At 46.2% G+C, this 18,493-nt stretch overlaps 1 protein-coding gene across 2 annotated transcripts in view; it reads left to right on the top strand.

Moving 5' to 3' along the window:
- The window catches only part of LOC137542265 (uncharacterized), a 421,807-nt gene extending 403,762 nt beyond the window's left edge, over positions 1-18,045 (top strand). For both annotated transcript variants that reach the window (XM_068264050.1, XM_068264049.1), the window contains one exon: positions 15,291-18,045. In XM_068264050.1, the coding sequence (XP_068120151.1) occupies positions 15,291-16,040 (750 nt within the window). In that variant the 3' untranslated portion in view covers positions 16,041-18,045. The remainder of the gene's footprint in view (positions 1-15,290) is intronic.
- The last annotated feature ends 448 nt before the right edge of the window (positions 18,046-18,493 follow it).

The raw sequence follows: 18,493 nt of genomic DNA, 5'->3' as shown, positions 1-18,493 counted from the left end.
TGTTGCCTCACCCCATTTTACTGACACAGACCATTTCCTAAATTCTGCCGCATACTCCTCGGCAGTATTATGGCCCTGATGGAGATCTCTGAGAAAAATTTCTCTACAGACGTATGGGCCATATTCTCAGGACTTAACCCATATGCCCAAGTCTGTGAGTCTCCCTGCAACAGTGTTTTAACCAGTGTGATTTTTTGTGACTCTGTACCAGAAGATCTGGATCTGACTTCAAAATATGACATGCATCTGTTACGGAAATTACTGAAGTCAGCCCGAGCTCCTGAAAATTTTTCAGGCAATGGCATTTTTGGCTCAATGATAGATGAAGTGAGAGCCGGTGGAGGAGCTTGCTGAACATTAGCGGGTATGTTAATCTGAGCGATAGCATTAGACAACTGCATAAATTGTGTTTGCTGATTATTCGTAAGATGATTAACCGCACCAACAAGTGTCTGGATCTGTTCTTGCATTGCCTCCATGATCGGTATGGGCCTTGATAATATCACGCTGGTGCGTGAGGAGACAATGTACAGATAAACACACGATGATTGTACAATACGTAGACTAGTCTGGTCAGAACTTGTGCACAAGTTTTACAAAGTCGAGGTACAAAAGTCGTTAAGCTTAATCGTAGTCAATTTGAGCAGGGTCATACTTGTAAATCAAATGTCAGTTGAAATTACAAGGATCAGGCAATAACTGGGTTAGAGACAGGCCGAGTCGGTAACGGGAATCAGATGACTGAGGTACAGAATCGTTAGGCAAGAGCGGGGTCAAAAGGCATACCATATATGATGAAGCTCAAAATTTTCCTAGCAAATTACAATTTACAGCTATCAATGATCAACTAACAACGACTGACTAACTGGAGTACATATATATATATGGTGAGTACCACCATATATGATGTAGCTCAAAGGGTAGCTATCTAGGGCCAAGAACCAGCGAACTGATTAGTATCAAGGCCAGTGAACAACTGTCTCACCTTGCCTAATATACTGGACGGGGAACAATCAGGCCAGCCCTCAGGAGGACGAGTCTAGTCAGACCCGCCTCCTAAGCCTGCCGCTCTGACTCGCGTGCGTGCGACTCTGTGAACTGCAGACGTGCGCGCCCTGTCAGACGGAGGGAGGCCGGGGATGCCGTCTGAAGCCGGTGGCGTGGAAGTCTTTCCCCGCGAGTGAGTCCCACCGGAGACGCCGCTGGAATTGTTGCGGGACCCGCTAGGATAAGGATAAGCTTGTTACACTCCCTCTTCGGTTCCAGCCTTTCAGGCAGTGGCTCTCACTCATGCTGCAATACACATGTCCCCTGCCCTTCTCCTCCCCCTTTCTGTTGCAGCCAGGTGTCCCAAGAATGACCCCCTCTCGGCTCCATTACTGCTGACTACTAGATTGCCTGGCCCCTGTTCTATGCAGGAGTGTTCAGCTCTGCTCCCTCCTCTCCCTACCTCCCTCAGATGTAGGATGCAGGGGCAGCGGCACTTCCTCCCCAATTCGCTGGCAATGGCTATGATCTGCATTTTGCAAGCGACATCCTCCTGTATTGAAAGGGTCCTCTCTTGATGACCTCATCAAGTGAGGGCCCTTAAAGATACAGAGCAGAGGGGCACTGCCGGTAAAGTGCGGACAACAGCTGCCGCCAGCGGGACGGGGAGGAAGTAAGTTTTGCTGCCCCTGCATCCTACATATGAGGGAGGGAGGGAGAGAAGCGCACCAGACCGGACAGGAGCACAGCACTCCTGCACAGGGAGAAATGAAGCGCAGCGTTAGTTGCCAGGCCAGGGGGACATTCATGGGGGGAGGGGGGCACTGGGGGGGGGGGCGTCTCTCGTCGGTAAGGCGCCTGTAGGCACGTGCCTACTGTGCCTTATGGTAAATCCGGCCCTGGCTTCCATCCATGCATACTATACTGATGTGGAAGCTGAAAGTTTACAATGTAGCAGTGGGTCAGAATGAATTTATGCTGGCTACAAAGCCTGTCACTGTCTGAACAGGAACAGCACATGATTGATCTTGTGGAACTAGTGGAGAGAGATGCCACAAGGTACAGCTTCCATCCATCCATCCATACTATCCTGATGTGGGGGCTGATGAAAAACTACACATAAGTAGCAGTGGATCAGAATTAATTTGTTGGCCCCATACAACAAAGCCTGTCACTGAATGGGAACAGCACATGATTTACCTTATAGTACTTCTGGACGGCCATCACTACACAAACATTGCCGCGGAGAGGACTGACAATTTATGTCCTGAGAGTGTCAACTAATGACAACCCTTTGTGGCTGTTTACAGCGGTGCATTAAACAGTCAGTTTGGTCTGTCAGTGTGAAGCAGTACACTACTTACATTACTTGATCCATGTATACACACACAAGATGTTTTAAAGCACTTTATGCCTCCAGTTTAGGAATGCAATGTGATTTCTGCCCTTTAGGGATTATAACCCTGCTCTGTGTCAAATCTGTAATTTTCCCAGGGACTTTTGGCATGTATCCCACTCCGCCATGCCCCCCTCCAGATGTTAGACCCCTTGAAACAACTTTTCCATCACTTTTGTGGCCAGAAATAGTCCCTGTAGGTTTTAAAATGCGCCTGCCCATTGAAGTCTATGGCGGTTCACCCGGGTTCGCCTGTTCGCAAACTTTTGCAGAAGTCCAAAATCTGAGGTTCGAGCCAGCTCTTTTCCCCATGACCTCACTGGGATGGTGTTAGTGAAAGGCGGAGCAAGGTGCAGGTGTCCAAGACCCCCAGGGAATAGAAAAAAAGAGAGCGGTGCTGTGCCCAGAAAAACATGCCTCTTTCACTCATCTGTTTTTTTGTAAAGGTACAAAAAGCAAATACATAAATGCCCAAGGGGCGTTTTCAGTGAGCAAAATTTTATGAGCATTTTCCTGCCAACAGAACAGGTTCTGTAACTGTGTGCTACTTGGTTTAGAGTTCAACTTTAAAGAGAAACCGGAAGGCCCGTTTACATTAGATGCGGTGCAATGCGGCTACATAGCCGAATCGCACCCCAGGTGTCCTGAACCCAATGTATGGCAATGGAACAGTTTCCATTGCGTGCATTGCATGCATTGCGTGTGGAGCGGGGCGGAGCGATCTGAGAATCTGCAGCATGCTGCAGATTCTTGCACAGCCGCATCCGCACGTATCCGCCCCCATCTCGTCCAGTCACTTCCACATCGGGAGAAGCGGAAGTGACCTGGCCAGCAGCAGTCGTGATGCGATGCGGCGAGGTAGCCGCATTTGCGTCACTAACCAATAGAAAAGGGCCCTAACCAAGGAATGAACTTCATCCCAATCAGTAGCTGTGATACCCCCTTTCCCAAAAGAAATATTTTCCTTTTCCTGAATAGATCATCAGGGGGCTGTGTATGGCTAATGTTGTGTTGAAACCCCTCCCAAAGTGTGATGTCAGGACCATGGTGCTGACATGACACTGTGGGAGTCTTGTTGCATTGTGGGAAATAACAGCTGTTTCCAACTGCCAAAAAAGCAAGCAGCTTCTCCTTCCACTGACATCACCTGCCAGCAGTAAAAATGTCGCCATGTGATAAATGTCAGAATGTAAGTCAGAGAGAGGAAAGATCTTACAATAGGCAAACACTGACTAAATCAGTTATACATACCTTAATTATTTTTAAAATGAAGCACTTTTGTTCATTACATTATTTTCACTGGAGTTCCTCTTCACTGTAATGATTGGTACCAAAAGAACACACAGAAGATTGTGTGCACATATAGATTGGAGCCTGGGGTATTTCAAAAAGGAGGAAGGATAGGTAACATCTATTGAATTAGGTAAAATGGGCACACCACATGCCTGGTATTTAGGGCACCGCCATAGGCCGCCTTGTAAATTGAAGCTATGAAGGCGCTAAGAAGGTAATATGGGCGCCAGAGTTCATCTATAGTATACACAAACTCTTGCTATTGGTGCAGTGGTGATGAAGCAGTAATAGGTGCTCGGACATATTATAGCCAAGTGCCAGGTTGTAAAATAGGTGCAACGTTATTGGAGGAGTATTAGAGGCTCGCTAGCCAAGCACTGGGGGGTTATTTAGGTGCCGTGTTATCGGCAGGGGAGTGGTTTTATTTAGGTAAGTGGGTTTAGTGTTAGGTATAGATGGGAGGGAAGTTAGTGTTAGGAATGGGGGGAGGTTGCTGTGTTGCATAGTTGGGGAAGGTTAGTGTTATGCATAGATAGGAGAGGGTTCGTTTGAGAATAGATTTACAGTGGGGGATAGTAGAATATCGGGATTTGGGGATTATAGACTATCAATAAAATGATCTATATTCTACTATTGATATGATCACCCACCCATTTTACCGGGCACCCTTATTACCGTATGTACACAACATCTAAACCAGCTGGTGCTATATATTACAAATTATCACTTTTTTGATGCAAAATAAAAACACATTTACTACAACTTATTAAAAATTAGGCTGTTAGACTTTAATTTACAGATATTTCTGTAATTCTTTATGTCATACAAATAGAAGGGTTTTAATATGTGCTTAATTAAGGCTAGACAGACATCTAAAATGGTTGGACCACAACCGTTACTTACAGCAAATGCAGCACGCAATATCAGATTTGTATATGTTATAAATCACCTTTTTCTCCGGCACCAGCAAACTCATCAGCGAGAGCTGCACACACGACTCATCACAGCAAGCAGGAGATAGACTTTCTCAGTCGTCTTCAAAGTTTGATGGCGTTTATTAAGTACACAGACATACAGATACAGTTCATCATATCTTAGCCAAGCAGATACTTATTTAGTCATTCCGTTGCGTTGCAGCTTCTTGATTACCTTCCTAGTGACTAATCAGGTGATCTCCTGTCTATCCTACGTTACATCTAGACTAACTATGTACAGCATACATTATATCAGATTACATAAAGAAGGAAATAATTAGGTTCCAGTCAGTAGAAGCCAATAGATGGAGAGCATGAAAGTAGGAATCAGAGTGAGCTCCGTCAGCCCATCCGGCCCTTTAATGCTGACTAGGAAAGAGTTAAATGTGACCTCATCTTAGCCATCCCCCAGACCCGGCTATTGGCTTCGACCCCTCGTGGTGTCCTAATACACACCTACTCGATTAATATTTAATGATGCCTTTCACTTACTTACAGGAATGTTCTCTGTTTGTAAATATGGCCTATGTTGATTGTTCTCGTAGTCCATTTGTCTGGTGCAGTGTAGGCCTGTGGCCTTCCTTCAGGAACATGTTCTCAGCATTTGCTTGTTATTCATCTGTTTCAAGCAGACACTGAGATGCTTCTGCCTACATCACAAGAAACTATTTTAAAGGTATATTCTGCAAACAAGCCTTTTACCTAAACTCAGTCCAAATAACTGAGGCCTACTTAAATTATAACAATCCCCCCTAAAATGGCTTGATCCACAGATCCCAGCTTCTGAACCCAACAGTACCTGGTTTCTTTTCTTTATGTTTCACTTTTCAATGTTCATGCTCACACCACAACTTCTCTGGTCTAGGCGGTTATCCCCGGGAGCGAAGGCAAGACCTCTTGGTCTTCCTGTAACCAGGCTCTCTGGGGAGGCCCTACTTCTAAATCCCTCTATACCACACTCTCAGCATTTGCGTCACTTGCGTATCAATCACAAACTTGCATGATCACAGAAAAGTGAAACTCGTTTGTTACACGACGGAGCAGTGCCAGGTGCCTTCTAAAAGAGCGCCTTTATACAATCAGCTCCATACCAGGTACTACTACACCTATACCCATAACCCTGTATATCCCTTAATTTGGAAATATTGGTTCATGAGATTGTTTATGAGGCACCAATCTCTTGACCAGGTTAATTTGTTTTACGTAACTTTAACACCCAACCTCAGCTGGATAATGATGCCCAGAGTAGTCATTCCCATCCAGATGACCAGTGGGTGGAGGAAGAACTTTTGAACTGCAGAGGCCCAGTCCGAGTGTCCCTAGAACATCGCCAGAAACCTTTTCCACCAGGTCAGACTGGAACTCACCTGCTTTTTTTTGTGTTCTACCTCGTTAAGATCACCTGTATCATGGTGAAATCTTACCTCTAACTTAGTGTCCTGTTTAACCGTTGTAACAAAGCGTGGTCGTCTTGGGTCAAAATCTGTTCCCCTTTGTCCCATGTCGTGTTATCTTTCAGGAGGGGAACTTCCCGTGAAACTTTGAACTTTAGAGTTCTCTTAACAATTTAGAAAATAACGTCATCAAACTTGGATGACTTGATCCATAGGGGATCTCCGCTCACACAATATGTTGCACTTGAAAGATCAACCATATCGGAACAATTATTAAAATGTACCTTGAATGTGTCCTTAGACATTATGTTAAAAAAACAAACCTTTCCTTCAGCCACCAAAACTATCGGTTTGGCTTCAGGGCGGATCTTTTGAATGGTAGCCTCACATTCTGTGTTATTGAGCCGGCTTCTTCACTAAATTTGACTTGCCCCGGCAAACACAGGTACCTCTGTGAGAATTGCCCGCATGAGGACAACTCTCCTTGTTTCACCTCCCCGTCTAGCACCAAAAAAGGTTGACCTCTCAGGTCATGGTGTAAGACATGTGTTGAGGTGGGAACTAAGGAAGTGGCGGTGCCTAAAGAAATGTTGCACCCTTTCCATTTGTTCACCCAAACCTCTCGAAGCTTCCATGCAAAAGATCCTTCTCCAGAAAAATCGATATACCTCCCCTTGTCCAATCTCAGTTGTACAGGATCTTTTAGCATCTCCCTGACAAAATATGTCCCCAACTGTCCTGATTGGACCTTTTCCCCCCTTATTTCCTGAGGCACAATATGTACCTGAGGTCGGGAAGACTGTACTCTCTGCAATCTTTCAATTAAGAGTACCTCTTCACTTACCCAACTAGCATGAGGATAAGTGGCTGCATATGAACTGTGTAATATTGTCCCCTGTTGTGACCCGTGTAGTGAGAATGGGGTTCCCGGTGTTGGCTTTCCCCACCCTCTTTGTCACCTGGAAATGTGGCTTGATCTCGATTTTTACTTCTTGTTTCGAGAACTACAAACCCTCGGCTTTCCAGCCTTTACGTGTGTATAGTGGTTTCAGAGACACTCTCTGTTGGTAGATCCAGAGTGTGATGTTGTCCCCTGCGTCTCTCTGGTAGGAGAATTGACGCCTCCTGCTCGTTCCTCTCCAATCTGGAACCATCTCACTCTGGATAACAAAGACAAGGTACCCCTGAATCACACACTCCACCTTTTGCATGTACCCACTGTACTGCAATGTACCTTTCAACAAAACTTTGGATCGGTGCATCGATTCTGGGAGTGTGACATTCAATAGCAGATTTACCCTGCCATTCAATTCAAACTTCCAGCACACCTGACCCTTCAGACCTTTCACCAACATTGTGCCATGAAATTTGTTTGCACCTGGCACTTGTGATCTATTCCTCCTTCCCTGCTTGGACCCCACGTGCCAATCAGAAGGAAGTGGAAGAGGATCAGTACCTTTGTCTCCAAACATTAACATGCTTGGGCCTTGTGTTCTCATTAACCCCTTATTATTCATGAGAATGTCCTCTCTTCGTTCTCCTAGGACGAAATGGCAGCCTAGGATCACCATCAGCACGGTACTCTTCATTATAAAAGCACCTCCTTGGGAAAGAAAAACATTAGCACTTTGCATTATGCTTTGCTCAGTCAGTTTTTCTAGTCTCTTTCCGATCTCAGGAATCTCGTTTTTTAGTCTCTTTCCAATCTCAGGAATCTCGCTGTTCTCCAAACTCGGATTGGCATCTGGAACCTTTCGCTTATCCGACTGACATCTCCATCTTTGCTGCCAGCACTGCAGCTGTCTCGATTCCATATTGCCAAACTCCTGAAATCGAAATACAAACAAATCAATTTGTATTAATGATTTGGGTTTCGCCCTGCGGCTTGTACTCTGTACACTTTAAATTGATCAATATATACTGTAATTGATCTCGTTGCTTTATGGTTCTCATGAACTCTGTTTATTCTTTTTGGTAGACTGGAGTTAAACTTCTCTCCCCTACCTAAGTACTATCCTAAGTACTTACCTGTTTAAAATATGCTCTCGCGGACTTCCCCTTTGGAAGCTCTCACCTCATTGCAAGCTCTCTCCCCATCCCCCCTTCTGTACATATGCGGCCGTGGTATGCACAGAGTACGTATGCCACCCACCTGTTGCTGCTTTGCAGGTGAGCCTGCAATGCTTCTGCTCATTTTCGCATTGACTTACCTAGAACTTCATGGATCGCAGCTCTGCTAGAAGTCCTGTGTGTTGTACCCTCTGACCAATGTTTGCCGCGCTACTACCCCCAGACTACAAAAAAAATGGCTGCCTCCCTGTAGGAAGGAGCACTTTGCACTTAAACTACAAAGTGTGCAGGGCTAAGCATTCCAGCATCATATGCCTGTATGCAGATCCCTGAATGCCCACTCGGTAGGTAGTCATATGGCAAACCTGTACTGATACACTGTCACTCTGTAAATGGCAATTCCTTCATCTTTATAATTGCCCCTTGAACTGCTTCCAGTTCTGTTCTGTGCTAAACTGAATCCGAGCTGGAGAAAAGAAGAGAAAGAAGAGAAAGAAAAAAATATATATATTTGACCAATCGGTGGGCGAGGAAAAACACGCTAACAGCCCAGCAATGACTTCTTTGTCAATCTCTGGTCCTGTCCCTGACATAAAAATCCCCGAAGCTACCAAAATGCGATCAACAAGAAAAAATCCTCCTACCTATCACAGGAGATCGCAAAGGCCGCCAACAGACCAGCCCAGCTATTCCGCACAGTTGATAGACTATGTAACCCATCCTGCCTAAAGCCTACTATAACGCCCTCAAAGGAGCTATGTGAGAAATTTGCGTGCTACTTTGCTGACAAAGTATCTTCTATTCGGTCTCTCATTCAGTCCACAGCACCCAAGACTAATGCAACTCCTGGAAATAGCTGCAAAAACAACCTAACACCCTGGACTGACTTCAAAAGTATTAGTGAGGAAGAGATCTCAGACATCCTCCTCCGCCAGACAACCTGCGACCTGGACCCTGGACCAACTAAACATATGATGAAATGCCCTGACCTGCTTGGCCCAGCATTTCACAAAATAGTAAATTGCTCTCTGCAAGCAGGGAGGTTTCCTACCTCTTTAAAAGAAGGAATCATCAAGCCCCTTCTTAAAAAACCTTCCATGGATCCAGATGCAATGAGCAGCTACAGACCTGTCTCCAACCTCCCCTTCTTAGGTAAAGTTATTGAAAAGGCTGTCTATCTGCTACTTGAAACTAGGCTGTCAGTAAACAACATCCTGGACCCTCTACAATCTGGCTTTAACACCACAGCTATGAAACAGCCCTCATCCAAGTCTGCAATGACCTGCTCATGGCAAGGGGCAGAGGGGAATGCTCCATCCTAATCCTGTTGGATCTCTCAGCGTCTTTTGATACAGTTGACTATGAAATCCTGCTTAACAGACTGCAGGAGTACTGTGGCATCAGTGGATCAGTCCTCCAGTGGTTCAGATCATTCCTGACTGACAGAGCACAGAGAGTATCCCTAGGACCTATAATGTCCAAATCTGCACCTCTACAATTCGGAGTGCCACAAGGATCAATCCTATCCCCTCTGCTGTTTGCAATCTACATGTTGCCACTCGGTACACTTATCCAACGACATGGCCTGACGTACCACTGCTACGCCGATGACACACAGCTATACCTGTCCTTCAAACCTGGTGGCACAGACCCTACTCCAAAAATAAACTCTTGCTTAGCTGAGCTACAGGCATGGATGAATGATAACTGGTTGAAACTGAATGCTGACAAAACTGAGGTCCTCTTTGTCCAAAGCCAGTGCTCGCCATCAAAACAGCTCTATCCTAAAGCAACACCAATCAGGATTGGGAATTCGGACATAAACAGCTCCAACCTTGTGCGCAGCCTTGGCGTACTAATCGATGGGGATTTAAGTTTCAGAAACCAAATTTCATCTGTAGTTAAATCTTCCTACTTTCATCTGAAGAACATTGCAAAGATTAAACATCTGATTCCCCCAGAGGATCTTCCAACCCTAGTTCACGCCTTCATCACATCACGGCTGGACTACTGCAATGCCCTTTATGCTGGCCTCCCCAAAAAGGACCTGCGTCGCCTGCAATTAGTGCAGAATGCTGCTGCCAGATTGCTAACAAACCAGCCTCGCCACTGTCACATTACACCGATCCTTCGCTCACTGCACTGGCTACCAGTATAATGGAGAATACTCTTCAAGATTGGACTGCTGACATTCAAATCCCTGCAAAATCTGGGCCCTGGATACATGAAGGACTTGCTGAAGCTGCACCACACCTCTCACAACCTTAGATCAGCTAGTTCTATAAACTTGGTCACTCCCAGAGTGCACCTCAAAAAATCTGGAGATAGAGCCTTCTGTCATGCTGCCCCTACTCTTTGGAACTCCCTGCCACACCCAGTAAAGACAGCACCATCCCTGGAGCTATTCAAATCCAGACTGAAAAGCCACCTGTTTAGCCTGGCATTTCCGGACTTATAAAATTCTTCCTCTGTACCACAATGGTCTGAGCCATGCTTATGCGCTTTGAGTCCTATGGGAGAAAAGCGCTCTACAAATGTTATTATTTGTTGTTGTTGTTGAAAAAAACATTCTGCAGTCGCAGCGAGTACACCTGGATTGGTCAGCTCCATTCTTTCTCTCTTTTCCTCTCTCCCTCTCCAACTATGCACTGTCCCCCTATCTCTATTGGGAACACATGCAGCACCGCACTTTAAGGTGCCTCCCTTAAAGGAATAATCCCATAAGCAACCCAGTACAGATACCCGCCCTGATCCGCTCTTGCAAATCACTCCCTGGGAAATATCTGACTTCTACGTGTCTCCATGCCCCTGGCTGGTAAACACTTCCTATCCGTGACCATGCAACTTGCTTGGCTCACGTATGCGGACACTCCCTGTGCCCAGACTTCTTTTGAGGAAATCATCTGGAAGCCGAGAAACTCAGTAGAATCTCTCTTCTGTCCCCACTCTGGACCCCCCTCCCACCAGCTGCTTCCGTGCACGGCGCCGTGTGCACAGCTGTGACATGGGACGTGGGATCCCCCCCCCAGCACATCCTCCCCCCTGCCATCGGGGCGTGCCTTTCAGTGGGCGCTTCCCACCCCCTCCCCTCCTAATACATCATGAAGGTGGGAGTGGCTTGCTCAAACCTCCAACTCCATTTTGAGTCCTGGCATGCCAGCAAAGATGGCTGCCATGTAATCCCCCATAGCAACCTCTTAATCCTATGCACCTTTAGGAAAAAAAAGTTAGAACATACAACGTATATGCACACTAAACGTTTCAGCATATGCATCTCTTCCCCAAGCTTAGCATACCGCTATATACACTCTCGGATGGAAAACAAACATCCCAAAAGAGAAATACCAGACATTCCACAGTAGTCTCTTATCTTCTCCCACCTCAGGAAAACCTAAACTAATGTTCCCGATACACAAATCTCCGAACTACAGGCTCTACCCTGCAGAACATCTCACAAACACCCCTGCTGACAGAGAAAAAAAACATGTCCGAGCCCAATACAATACAGTAGCACCTCTCCCACTATCTCAGCTGTGGTTTTAAACTGCTTCATATCTTCAAAGTGACCCAGTGACATGGGCTGTGTGCATTCCTGTGTACCCAGCTCACCGAGAAAAAAAAAGAGAAGGAAAAAAAAACATACTTCAACCAGCTAACAAGTGCTATAACCCCTACAAACTGCTAAAGACACCCAGCTTGAAACTTGAACTGCGTCTCTCTCTCGCTTTTCTCTCACTGTAAACTGCAGCCCCCCTGCTGCGGGGGCACACTACACACACATCTGAACTGACTCACTCCGGGCTCTCCTAATGGCCCGTACTCACGGGCTGCAAATGTTGCCTGTCGCCAGCACACGTGAGCGTGTGGGCGACAGGCCGGCGACAGCTTCTCGCCAGGTCCCTCCGCGTACACACGCGGAAGAGGGACCAGCGGCGAGGCGGAAGCTGTCGCCGACGTTTCTCCTCCCCCCGCCGGAAGCTCCATTTGATACAATGGAGGTTGCTGTCGCTAGTCCGCGTACTCACGCGGACTAGCGACAGTTGCGGGGGAGGTGCGGCGGCGACTGTCGCCATGCGATTGAAACTTTCAATCGCATGGCGACATGAGCGGCGGGCGACAGTTCGGGGTGCGCGCGCGTGCGACGGCCCATACTCACTGGCGACCTGTCGCCGCAACACGCGCGCGCCGCGTGTTGAGGCGACAAAAGTCCCTCGTGAGTATGGGCCTTAACACCCTACGCAGACAGTAGCAGACACCTTCACTGAGAAACAAAAACGAGAGAAAAAGAAAAAAAAAACCTAGCAGATAACACAGTTAACATCTGTCCAGCGAAAAAAAACCATGCCCGTGAACAGACAAACATATATACATACCCACTATGTAAGCCGTAACATGCAACACAGAAACATTAAAGCACAAACTCTGAAGACAGCACTATATACGCTGTACACTGGAGCTGCAACCCACCTTACCTCCCCCTCCCCCCTTCCCACCACTCACGGGAGGGGGAGGAAGTACGCAGCCTCTAACATAACAGCTGCACATAACACAGAAGACATTATCAACTCCTTGTACAACTCCAAATACAATAAAGATAATGCAATATAACAACGTAAACCATACTTGCCTGGTCCGCGGACTTCTAATCAGCCAATTCGATCAGCCTGTAGCAAATTTCCCACGGATCACTATGGACTCTCCTCGAAGCTGCTGAGTCTCTGTGCTTCACTTCACTTCACTACACTTTGCTCAGCGGATCATCCCCAGCGGCATTTGCTCGGCCGTGCCTGGGACAGCTTCTGATCCTGTTTTAGGCATGCAACTGCGTGTACGACGCAGTTGAAATTCAAAGTCCAAGAGATCCGCCGCTGATTACCTCGAACTGCAGCCCGTGTGCTGGCTCATGCAGCCTCCCACACACCACTTATCCTCTCGATAAGCCTGTCCGCGTCCGTCTTCTCTGCTTGTTTCGCTGTGGAATTCCTCGATAGACTGAATACTATCTATGGCCCGGCCCTTTTCTGTCTTGTCTTGTCTGTTAGACAGCACCGGGTTCACGGCACCACTGTTATAAATCACCTTTTCCTCCGGCACCAGCAAACTCATCAGCGAGAGTTGCACACACGACTCATCACAGCAAGCAGGAGATAGACTTTCTCAGTCGTCTTCAAAGTTTGATGGCGTTTATTAAGTACACAGACATACAGATACAGTTCATCATATCTTAGCCAAGCAGATACTTATTTAGTCATTCCGTTGCGTTGCAGCTTCTTGATTACCTTCCTAGTGACTGTAATCAGGTGATCTCCTGTTTATCCTACGTTACATCTAGACTAACTATGTACAGCATACATTATATCAGATTACATAAAGAAGGAAATAATTAGGTTCCAGTCAGTAGAAGCCAATAGATGGAGAGCATGAAAGTAGGAATCAGAGTGAGCTCCGTCAGCCCATCCGGCCCTTTAATGCTGACTAGGAAAGAGTTAAATGTGACCTCATCTTAGCCATCCCCCAGACCCGGCTATTGGCTTCGACCCCTCGTGGTGTCCTAATACACACCTACTCGATTAATATTTAATGATGCCTTTCACTTACTTACAGGAATGTTCTCTGTTTGTAAATATGGCCTATGTTGATTGTTCTCGTAGTCCATTTGTCTGGTGCAGTGTAGGCCTGTGGCCTTCCTTCAGGAACATGTTCTCAGCATTTGCTTGTTATTCATCTGTTTCAAGCAGACACTGAGATGCTTCTGCCTACATCACAAGAAACTATTTTAAAGGTATATTCTGCAAACAAGCCTTTTACCTAAACTCAGTCCAAATAACTGAGGCCTACTTAAATTATAACAATATACAGGTCAGTTTCTAGGCTAAATTGATCACTGATCTCTTGAGCCGGCTCCACTGTCTGCAGCGCCTGTTACTCTCTCTGCTTCCTGCTAGGAAGAAAGAAGAAGAGAGAGTAAGCTAAGCAGCGCTGCAGAGGAGCCGGCTCAAATGATCAGCGCTTGAAGCCAGGGAAGAGGTGAGTTGCTTCTTATAAGAGGCTTCCCGCTGCACTTACTCTACAGTGGAGGGGGGGGGGAGCATGGCAGGGGGCCCCAGGGAGACGAGTCCCAATGTGCCCATGGCTCCCCCTCCCTCACTGTACTCTGGGCTGATACCCTCCTCGACTGCCCCAGGTAACAGGGCTGTTGGTACATACTGTACTGCCTACTGTCAGTCCTAATACATGGCAACACCTATGGGATTCAGTAAGTGCTGAGCTGAGAACCCCATTGGCTGAACATTTTTAAATGATCCACTCTAGCTCCACAATTGGACAGATAGGGGTTGGCATTGCCGGGGAGGGGGGTGGGGATGGGGGGGGGGCTTGGTGATAGGGAATGTGTATTGGATATCCAGGTAGAAGTTCCGGTGTTATTGCTCAGATTTTATTCCTGTATCTGTAGGTGTATAATATGCCCCCAAGTTGGTGCTAGCTTGAGATTGTGGACGGCAATACTCAAGGCCGGATTCATACTTTTTGTGCCCCCAGGCCAAGTACGTCTCTCCTTTCATGTGCAGCAGCGCCCCTTCCACTCTATGTGCAGCCCCCTCTTTCAGGTGTATCATGCATGTACTGTAGCCCCTCTCTTTCATGAACAGCTCCCTTGGGCAACAGTTTACCCTTTTCATGTGTTCCTCCCCATTATGAGCCTCACCTTCTCTTTCATATGTAGCAACCTCTTTTTCATATTCAGGTGCCCCTTTGGGTTGCAGCTGCCCAAAGCCCAGGCCTTTGTGGCCTTTCCAAAAATCTGGCTCTGGCTATACTCCTATTACATCCAGCAGGGCCAGTACAAGGCTCTCCAGAACCAGAGGTAGAGATTGCAAAGTCCCCCCCCCCCCCCCCCCAATATACACAAAGTGTGGTGATGCTATGCTGCTCTCCATCTCCCCAACACATCCGCTTTCACAGCAGAAATTCCAGTTTAGAAGGGAGAGTGTGAAGTGTATCAGCAAAAGCTGTCTTGGTGACTTAATCCCTTATGCAATGGCCCACGCCCCCTGCAAACTCTAGGACAATTTTACATTTCGCAATTTTACATACCTTTTAGCAAGCCACTCAATCCGACCTATTTAAAGTTTCCGAGGTAACAAGCCCTGTTTTTTTGTTTCTGTTCATGCATAGATGACTACAGCTGATGACGCTAAGAAGCCAGAACCGCTTAAACAAAACCTGAAGGATATAAACAACTCATTGTTGAGGAACAACAAAGAAAACGAAAGTGTGGCCAATGACTTTTCTGCTTCTGTGATTGCGTATAGTTGTGCCAGAGATACAAGCATCAGCAATGACACCGACTGGTACTATGGCGCATCAATATCTTATAAAGACTCAGTACCGAGGAATATCATAATTTCCACATCTTCCTTGTTTGTTTGGGACAAAGCTATTTCATACATCGTGTGTTGTGGTGACAACGGGAGGGGTCTCACCTTCCCAAACAATGTGCAATGTTGTGCCTACAGGTTTAATGGGAAAGAGTGGGACTATGAGCTTATCCCCCCCTGCATAAAATGTGACAAAATGTTTAATGTACAGTATGAACTTGAGTATAAGGAGACCACCGATAAACAGACCTGGCCGTACGGTAACTGTGCTGAAGTAGAGTCTTTAAGTAATCTTCTACGCAGTAATGAGAACCTGAGGAATGATGTGAAAGAGGGTGATAATAATGGCACCAGAGAGAGGAATAACAGAGAATTAGGTGACAATACAAGCACCATGGGCAGGCAGGAGATAGAGAGAGCATTTAAAGACAACTATGAAAATGGCAAGGAGAAAGAGCTTAGACTTCTGTTAGGTACTCGTGGTTTCCAGGTAAAGGACCAACAGAAGCTGCAGCTCTTCCTTCCGAACCAGACACCATCTCAATAATTGTTCCCCAAAGCAGCACGGCTGATCGGGAAATTACTGTAAAACACATGCTACGGTTGTGTTGCCCAATGATTCATGATGATTTTGGGTGACAGTTTTCGATGATCCCACTTAGATTAGGTTGATGAGCAGTAAAGTCAACACCATGAGGGGGGGGGGGGGGGGGATCTTGCAGGTAATGTCCGTGAAAATTACAATAGCATGTGGCTATTGTGGATCATCCTAGTGGCATCCTACGAACAGACCTGGATGGATTATAATGGCAAATTATATATAAAGACTTTTGAAATGCCCGAGTAAAAGACTTGTCACCACCTGCCAAAATAGTTATTTTTAAAGTTAATGCAATGCAATGCTCTGCACCCCCTCACATCGCAACACCAAAAATAGATTCCAATGACCCTGCAGCAGAGTGCACCGTCAGGATCATATGCATAGTGACGCCCCCTCCACACGCTCCTCACCACCTCTCATCCAATGATGTACTCACTGCTGGACAGGAAGTACTGGGACTGGGATTCTCGGCTTCCCCATCATATGAGCGACGCACTGCCAACGTATTTAAAAAGACTCTGAAGTCCCGCTAAAATGAGGTTTTTATTTTAAAAACTTTATTAACATTATAGCCTCACCTAAAACGCTGCATTCTCGCGGCTGGAAACCCCCCTGATCACTTCAAACTCACGGGGGTACAGGGCAGGCAAAATCCACGACTTTCTTGGTCGTGGATTTTGTTGCCGCCTCTATATGCGTCAATCAGCGCATATCTCCGCCTCTCTCCCACCCCTCTCAGTGAAGGAAGACTGAGAGGCGGCGATCCGGCGCTGATTGACGCGCATAGAGGCAGAGCCGCGCTGCCTCTATGCGGAAGTTGCCTCCGTGTACCCCCGTGAATTTGGGGTGATCGAGGGGGTTTCCAGCGGCGGTTCTGCGGCGTTTTAGGTGAGACTATAATGTTAGTGAGGTTTTTTTTAAATAAAAACCTCATTTTAGCGAGACTTCAGAGTCTCTTTAAACTTTCTGCATTGCCCACTGCCTTAAAAGCATTCAGCCACTGTGTAAGTACAAAGGTAACACGCTGTTGACTTTGCGACAGTGAATGCGACGCAACACGATTAGTGTACTAGGCCCCAATGCACTTTACTTGCTATTGGGTTACCATGTGTGCAGAAAGGGTAACGCAACAAAAAAAAAGTGTCTAAGTGTAAAGGGGGCCTAAAACAAAACTGATTTCCAGGAAACATTTCATCTTCATATGGTGACCCACGGTGTACAATGTTAAGAGCTTACAGTATATACATTCATAGGAACACAGCACTGCATTTCATTTTCACATTACGTTTGGTTCAGGTTTACATTAAGATTTTTTTTGTTTTATATCTCCTAAACATATTTACAATGATAAGTAACTTTGCCAGGCATTGTATTTTGTTGTGTATAAACAGCACTATTGTCCATAAAGCTGTAATGCAAATTTGTTTCTCTGCTTATCACCTACATTAAAAACGTATTATTGATTGCGCCATCCCATGATACATCATAGAGTTCCCCTTTAATAAATACAGAAAGGCTGGCCATGATGGCAGCCACACAACTGCTGAGCTAGTGGCCCTACAGCAACCCTGCTATGTTTTACAGGAGAGTTTTACCATGTGATTTACAAATGAAAAGTACCCAGTCCAGGGTGGCTGCATCACTTACGTCCTCCAACCTAGAGTAAGTCATCACCTGCAGCTCTATATATGGAATGGGATTAGGTCCCCCGTGTGGATGAGTGGTAACAATTTTGGAAGTTCTGTGATAGGGAATGTGTAAATATGCTGCATTTAGAAATTACTCATAACTGTCCTGACTGTTGCTGGGGTCACCCTGTTAAATGTACAAATTAATCAGGCTTTTGCAATATCTTCCTATCATGTCTGTCCAAGAAATGAAATGCTCTATATTCTGGAACTACACAAATACATTTTGTATGTATAAAATCAGGCTAGATCATAAAGTGCAACATTCTTGTAATGAAATACATATTCTTGTAATGAAATAAATGTTTTTGCACAGAAATATTAAAGCTAATGGGATCTTCCTAAAAAAAATAAAAAAGAAACCAGATACTTACCAAAGAACAGGGAAGGCTCTGGGTCCTATAGAGCCTTCCATCTCCTCTTCCGGTGCTTTCCTTCAGGCGGCAGCTCCTCTGTTCAAATCCCACACCGCGGGGGACTTCGGAAGTCTTCCAGAGCCAAGTCCCCCCCGAAGACAGGTGGCTCCATACTGCACACACAAGAGAGAGGGCGCTCACACGTGCGCAGTACGGAGCGGCCGTCTTTGGGAGCACTCGGGCTCCTGAAGACTTTCCGAAGTCACCTTTGCCTGGCGGAAGGTGCAGTATTTGACCAAATTAGTCAAATACTGCTCTTAGGGACAGCGCAGGAAGAGGAGAGGGAAGCTAAACG

The sequence above is a fragment of the Hyperolius riggenbachi genome, chromosome 12 (genome assembly GCF_040937935.1).
Source record: "Hyperolius riggenbachi isolate aHypRig1 chromosome 12, aHypRig1.pri, whole genome shotgun sequence".
Classification (NCBI taxonomy): Eukaryota; Metazoa; Chordata; class Amphibia; order Anura; family Hyperoliidae; genus Hyperolius; species Hyperolius riggenbachi.
This window is presented reverse-complemented; position numbering and strand designations above follow the sequence as displayed.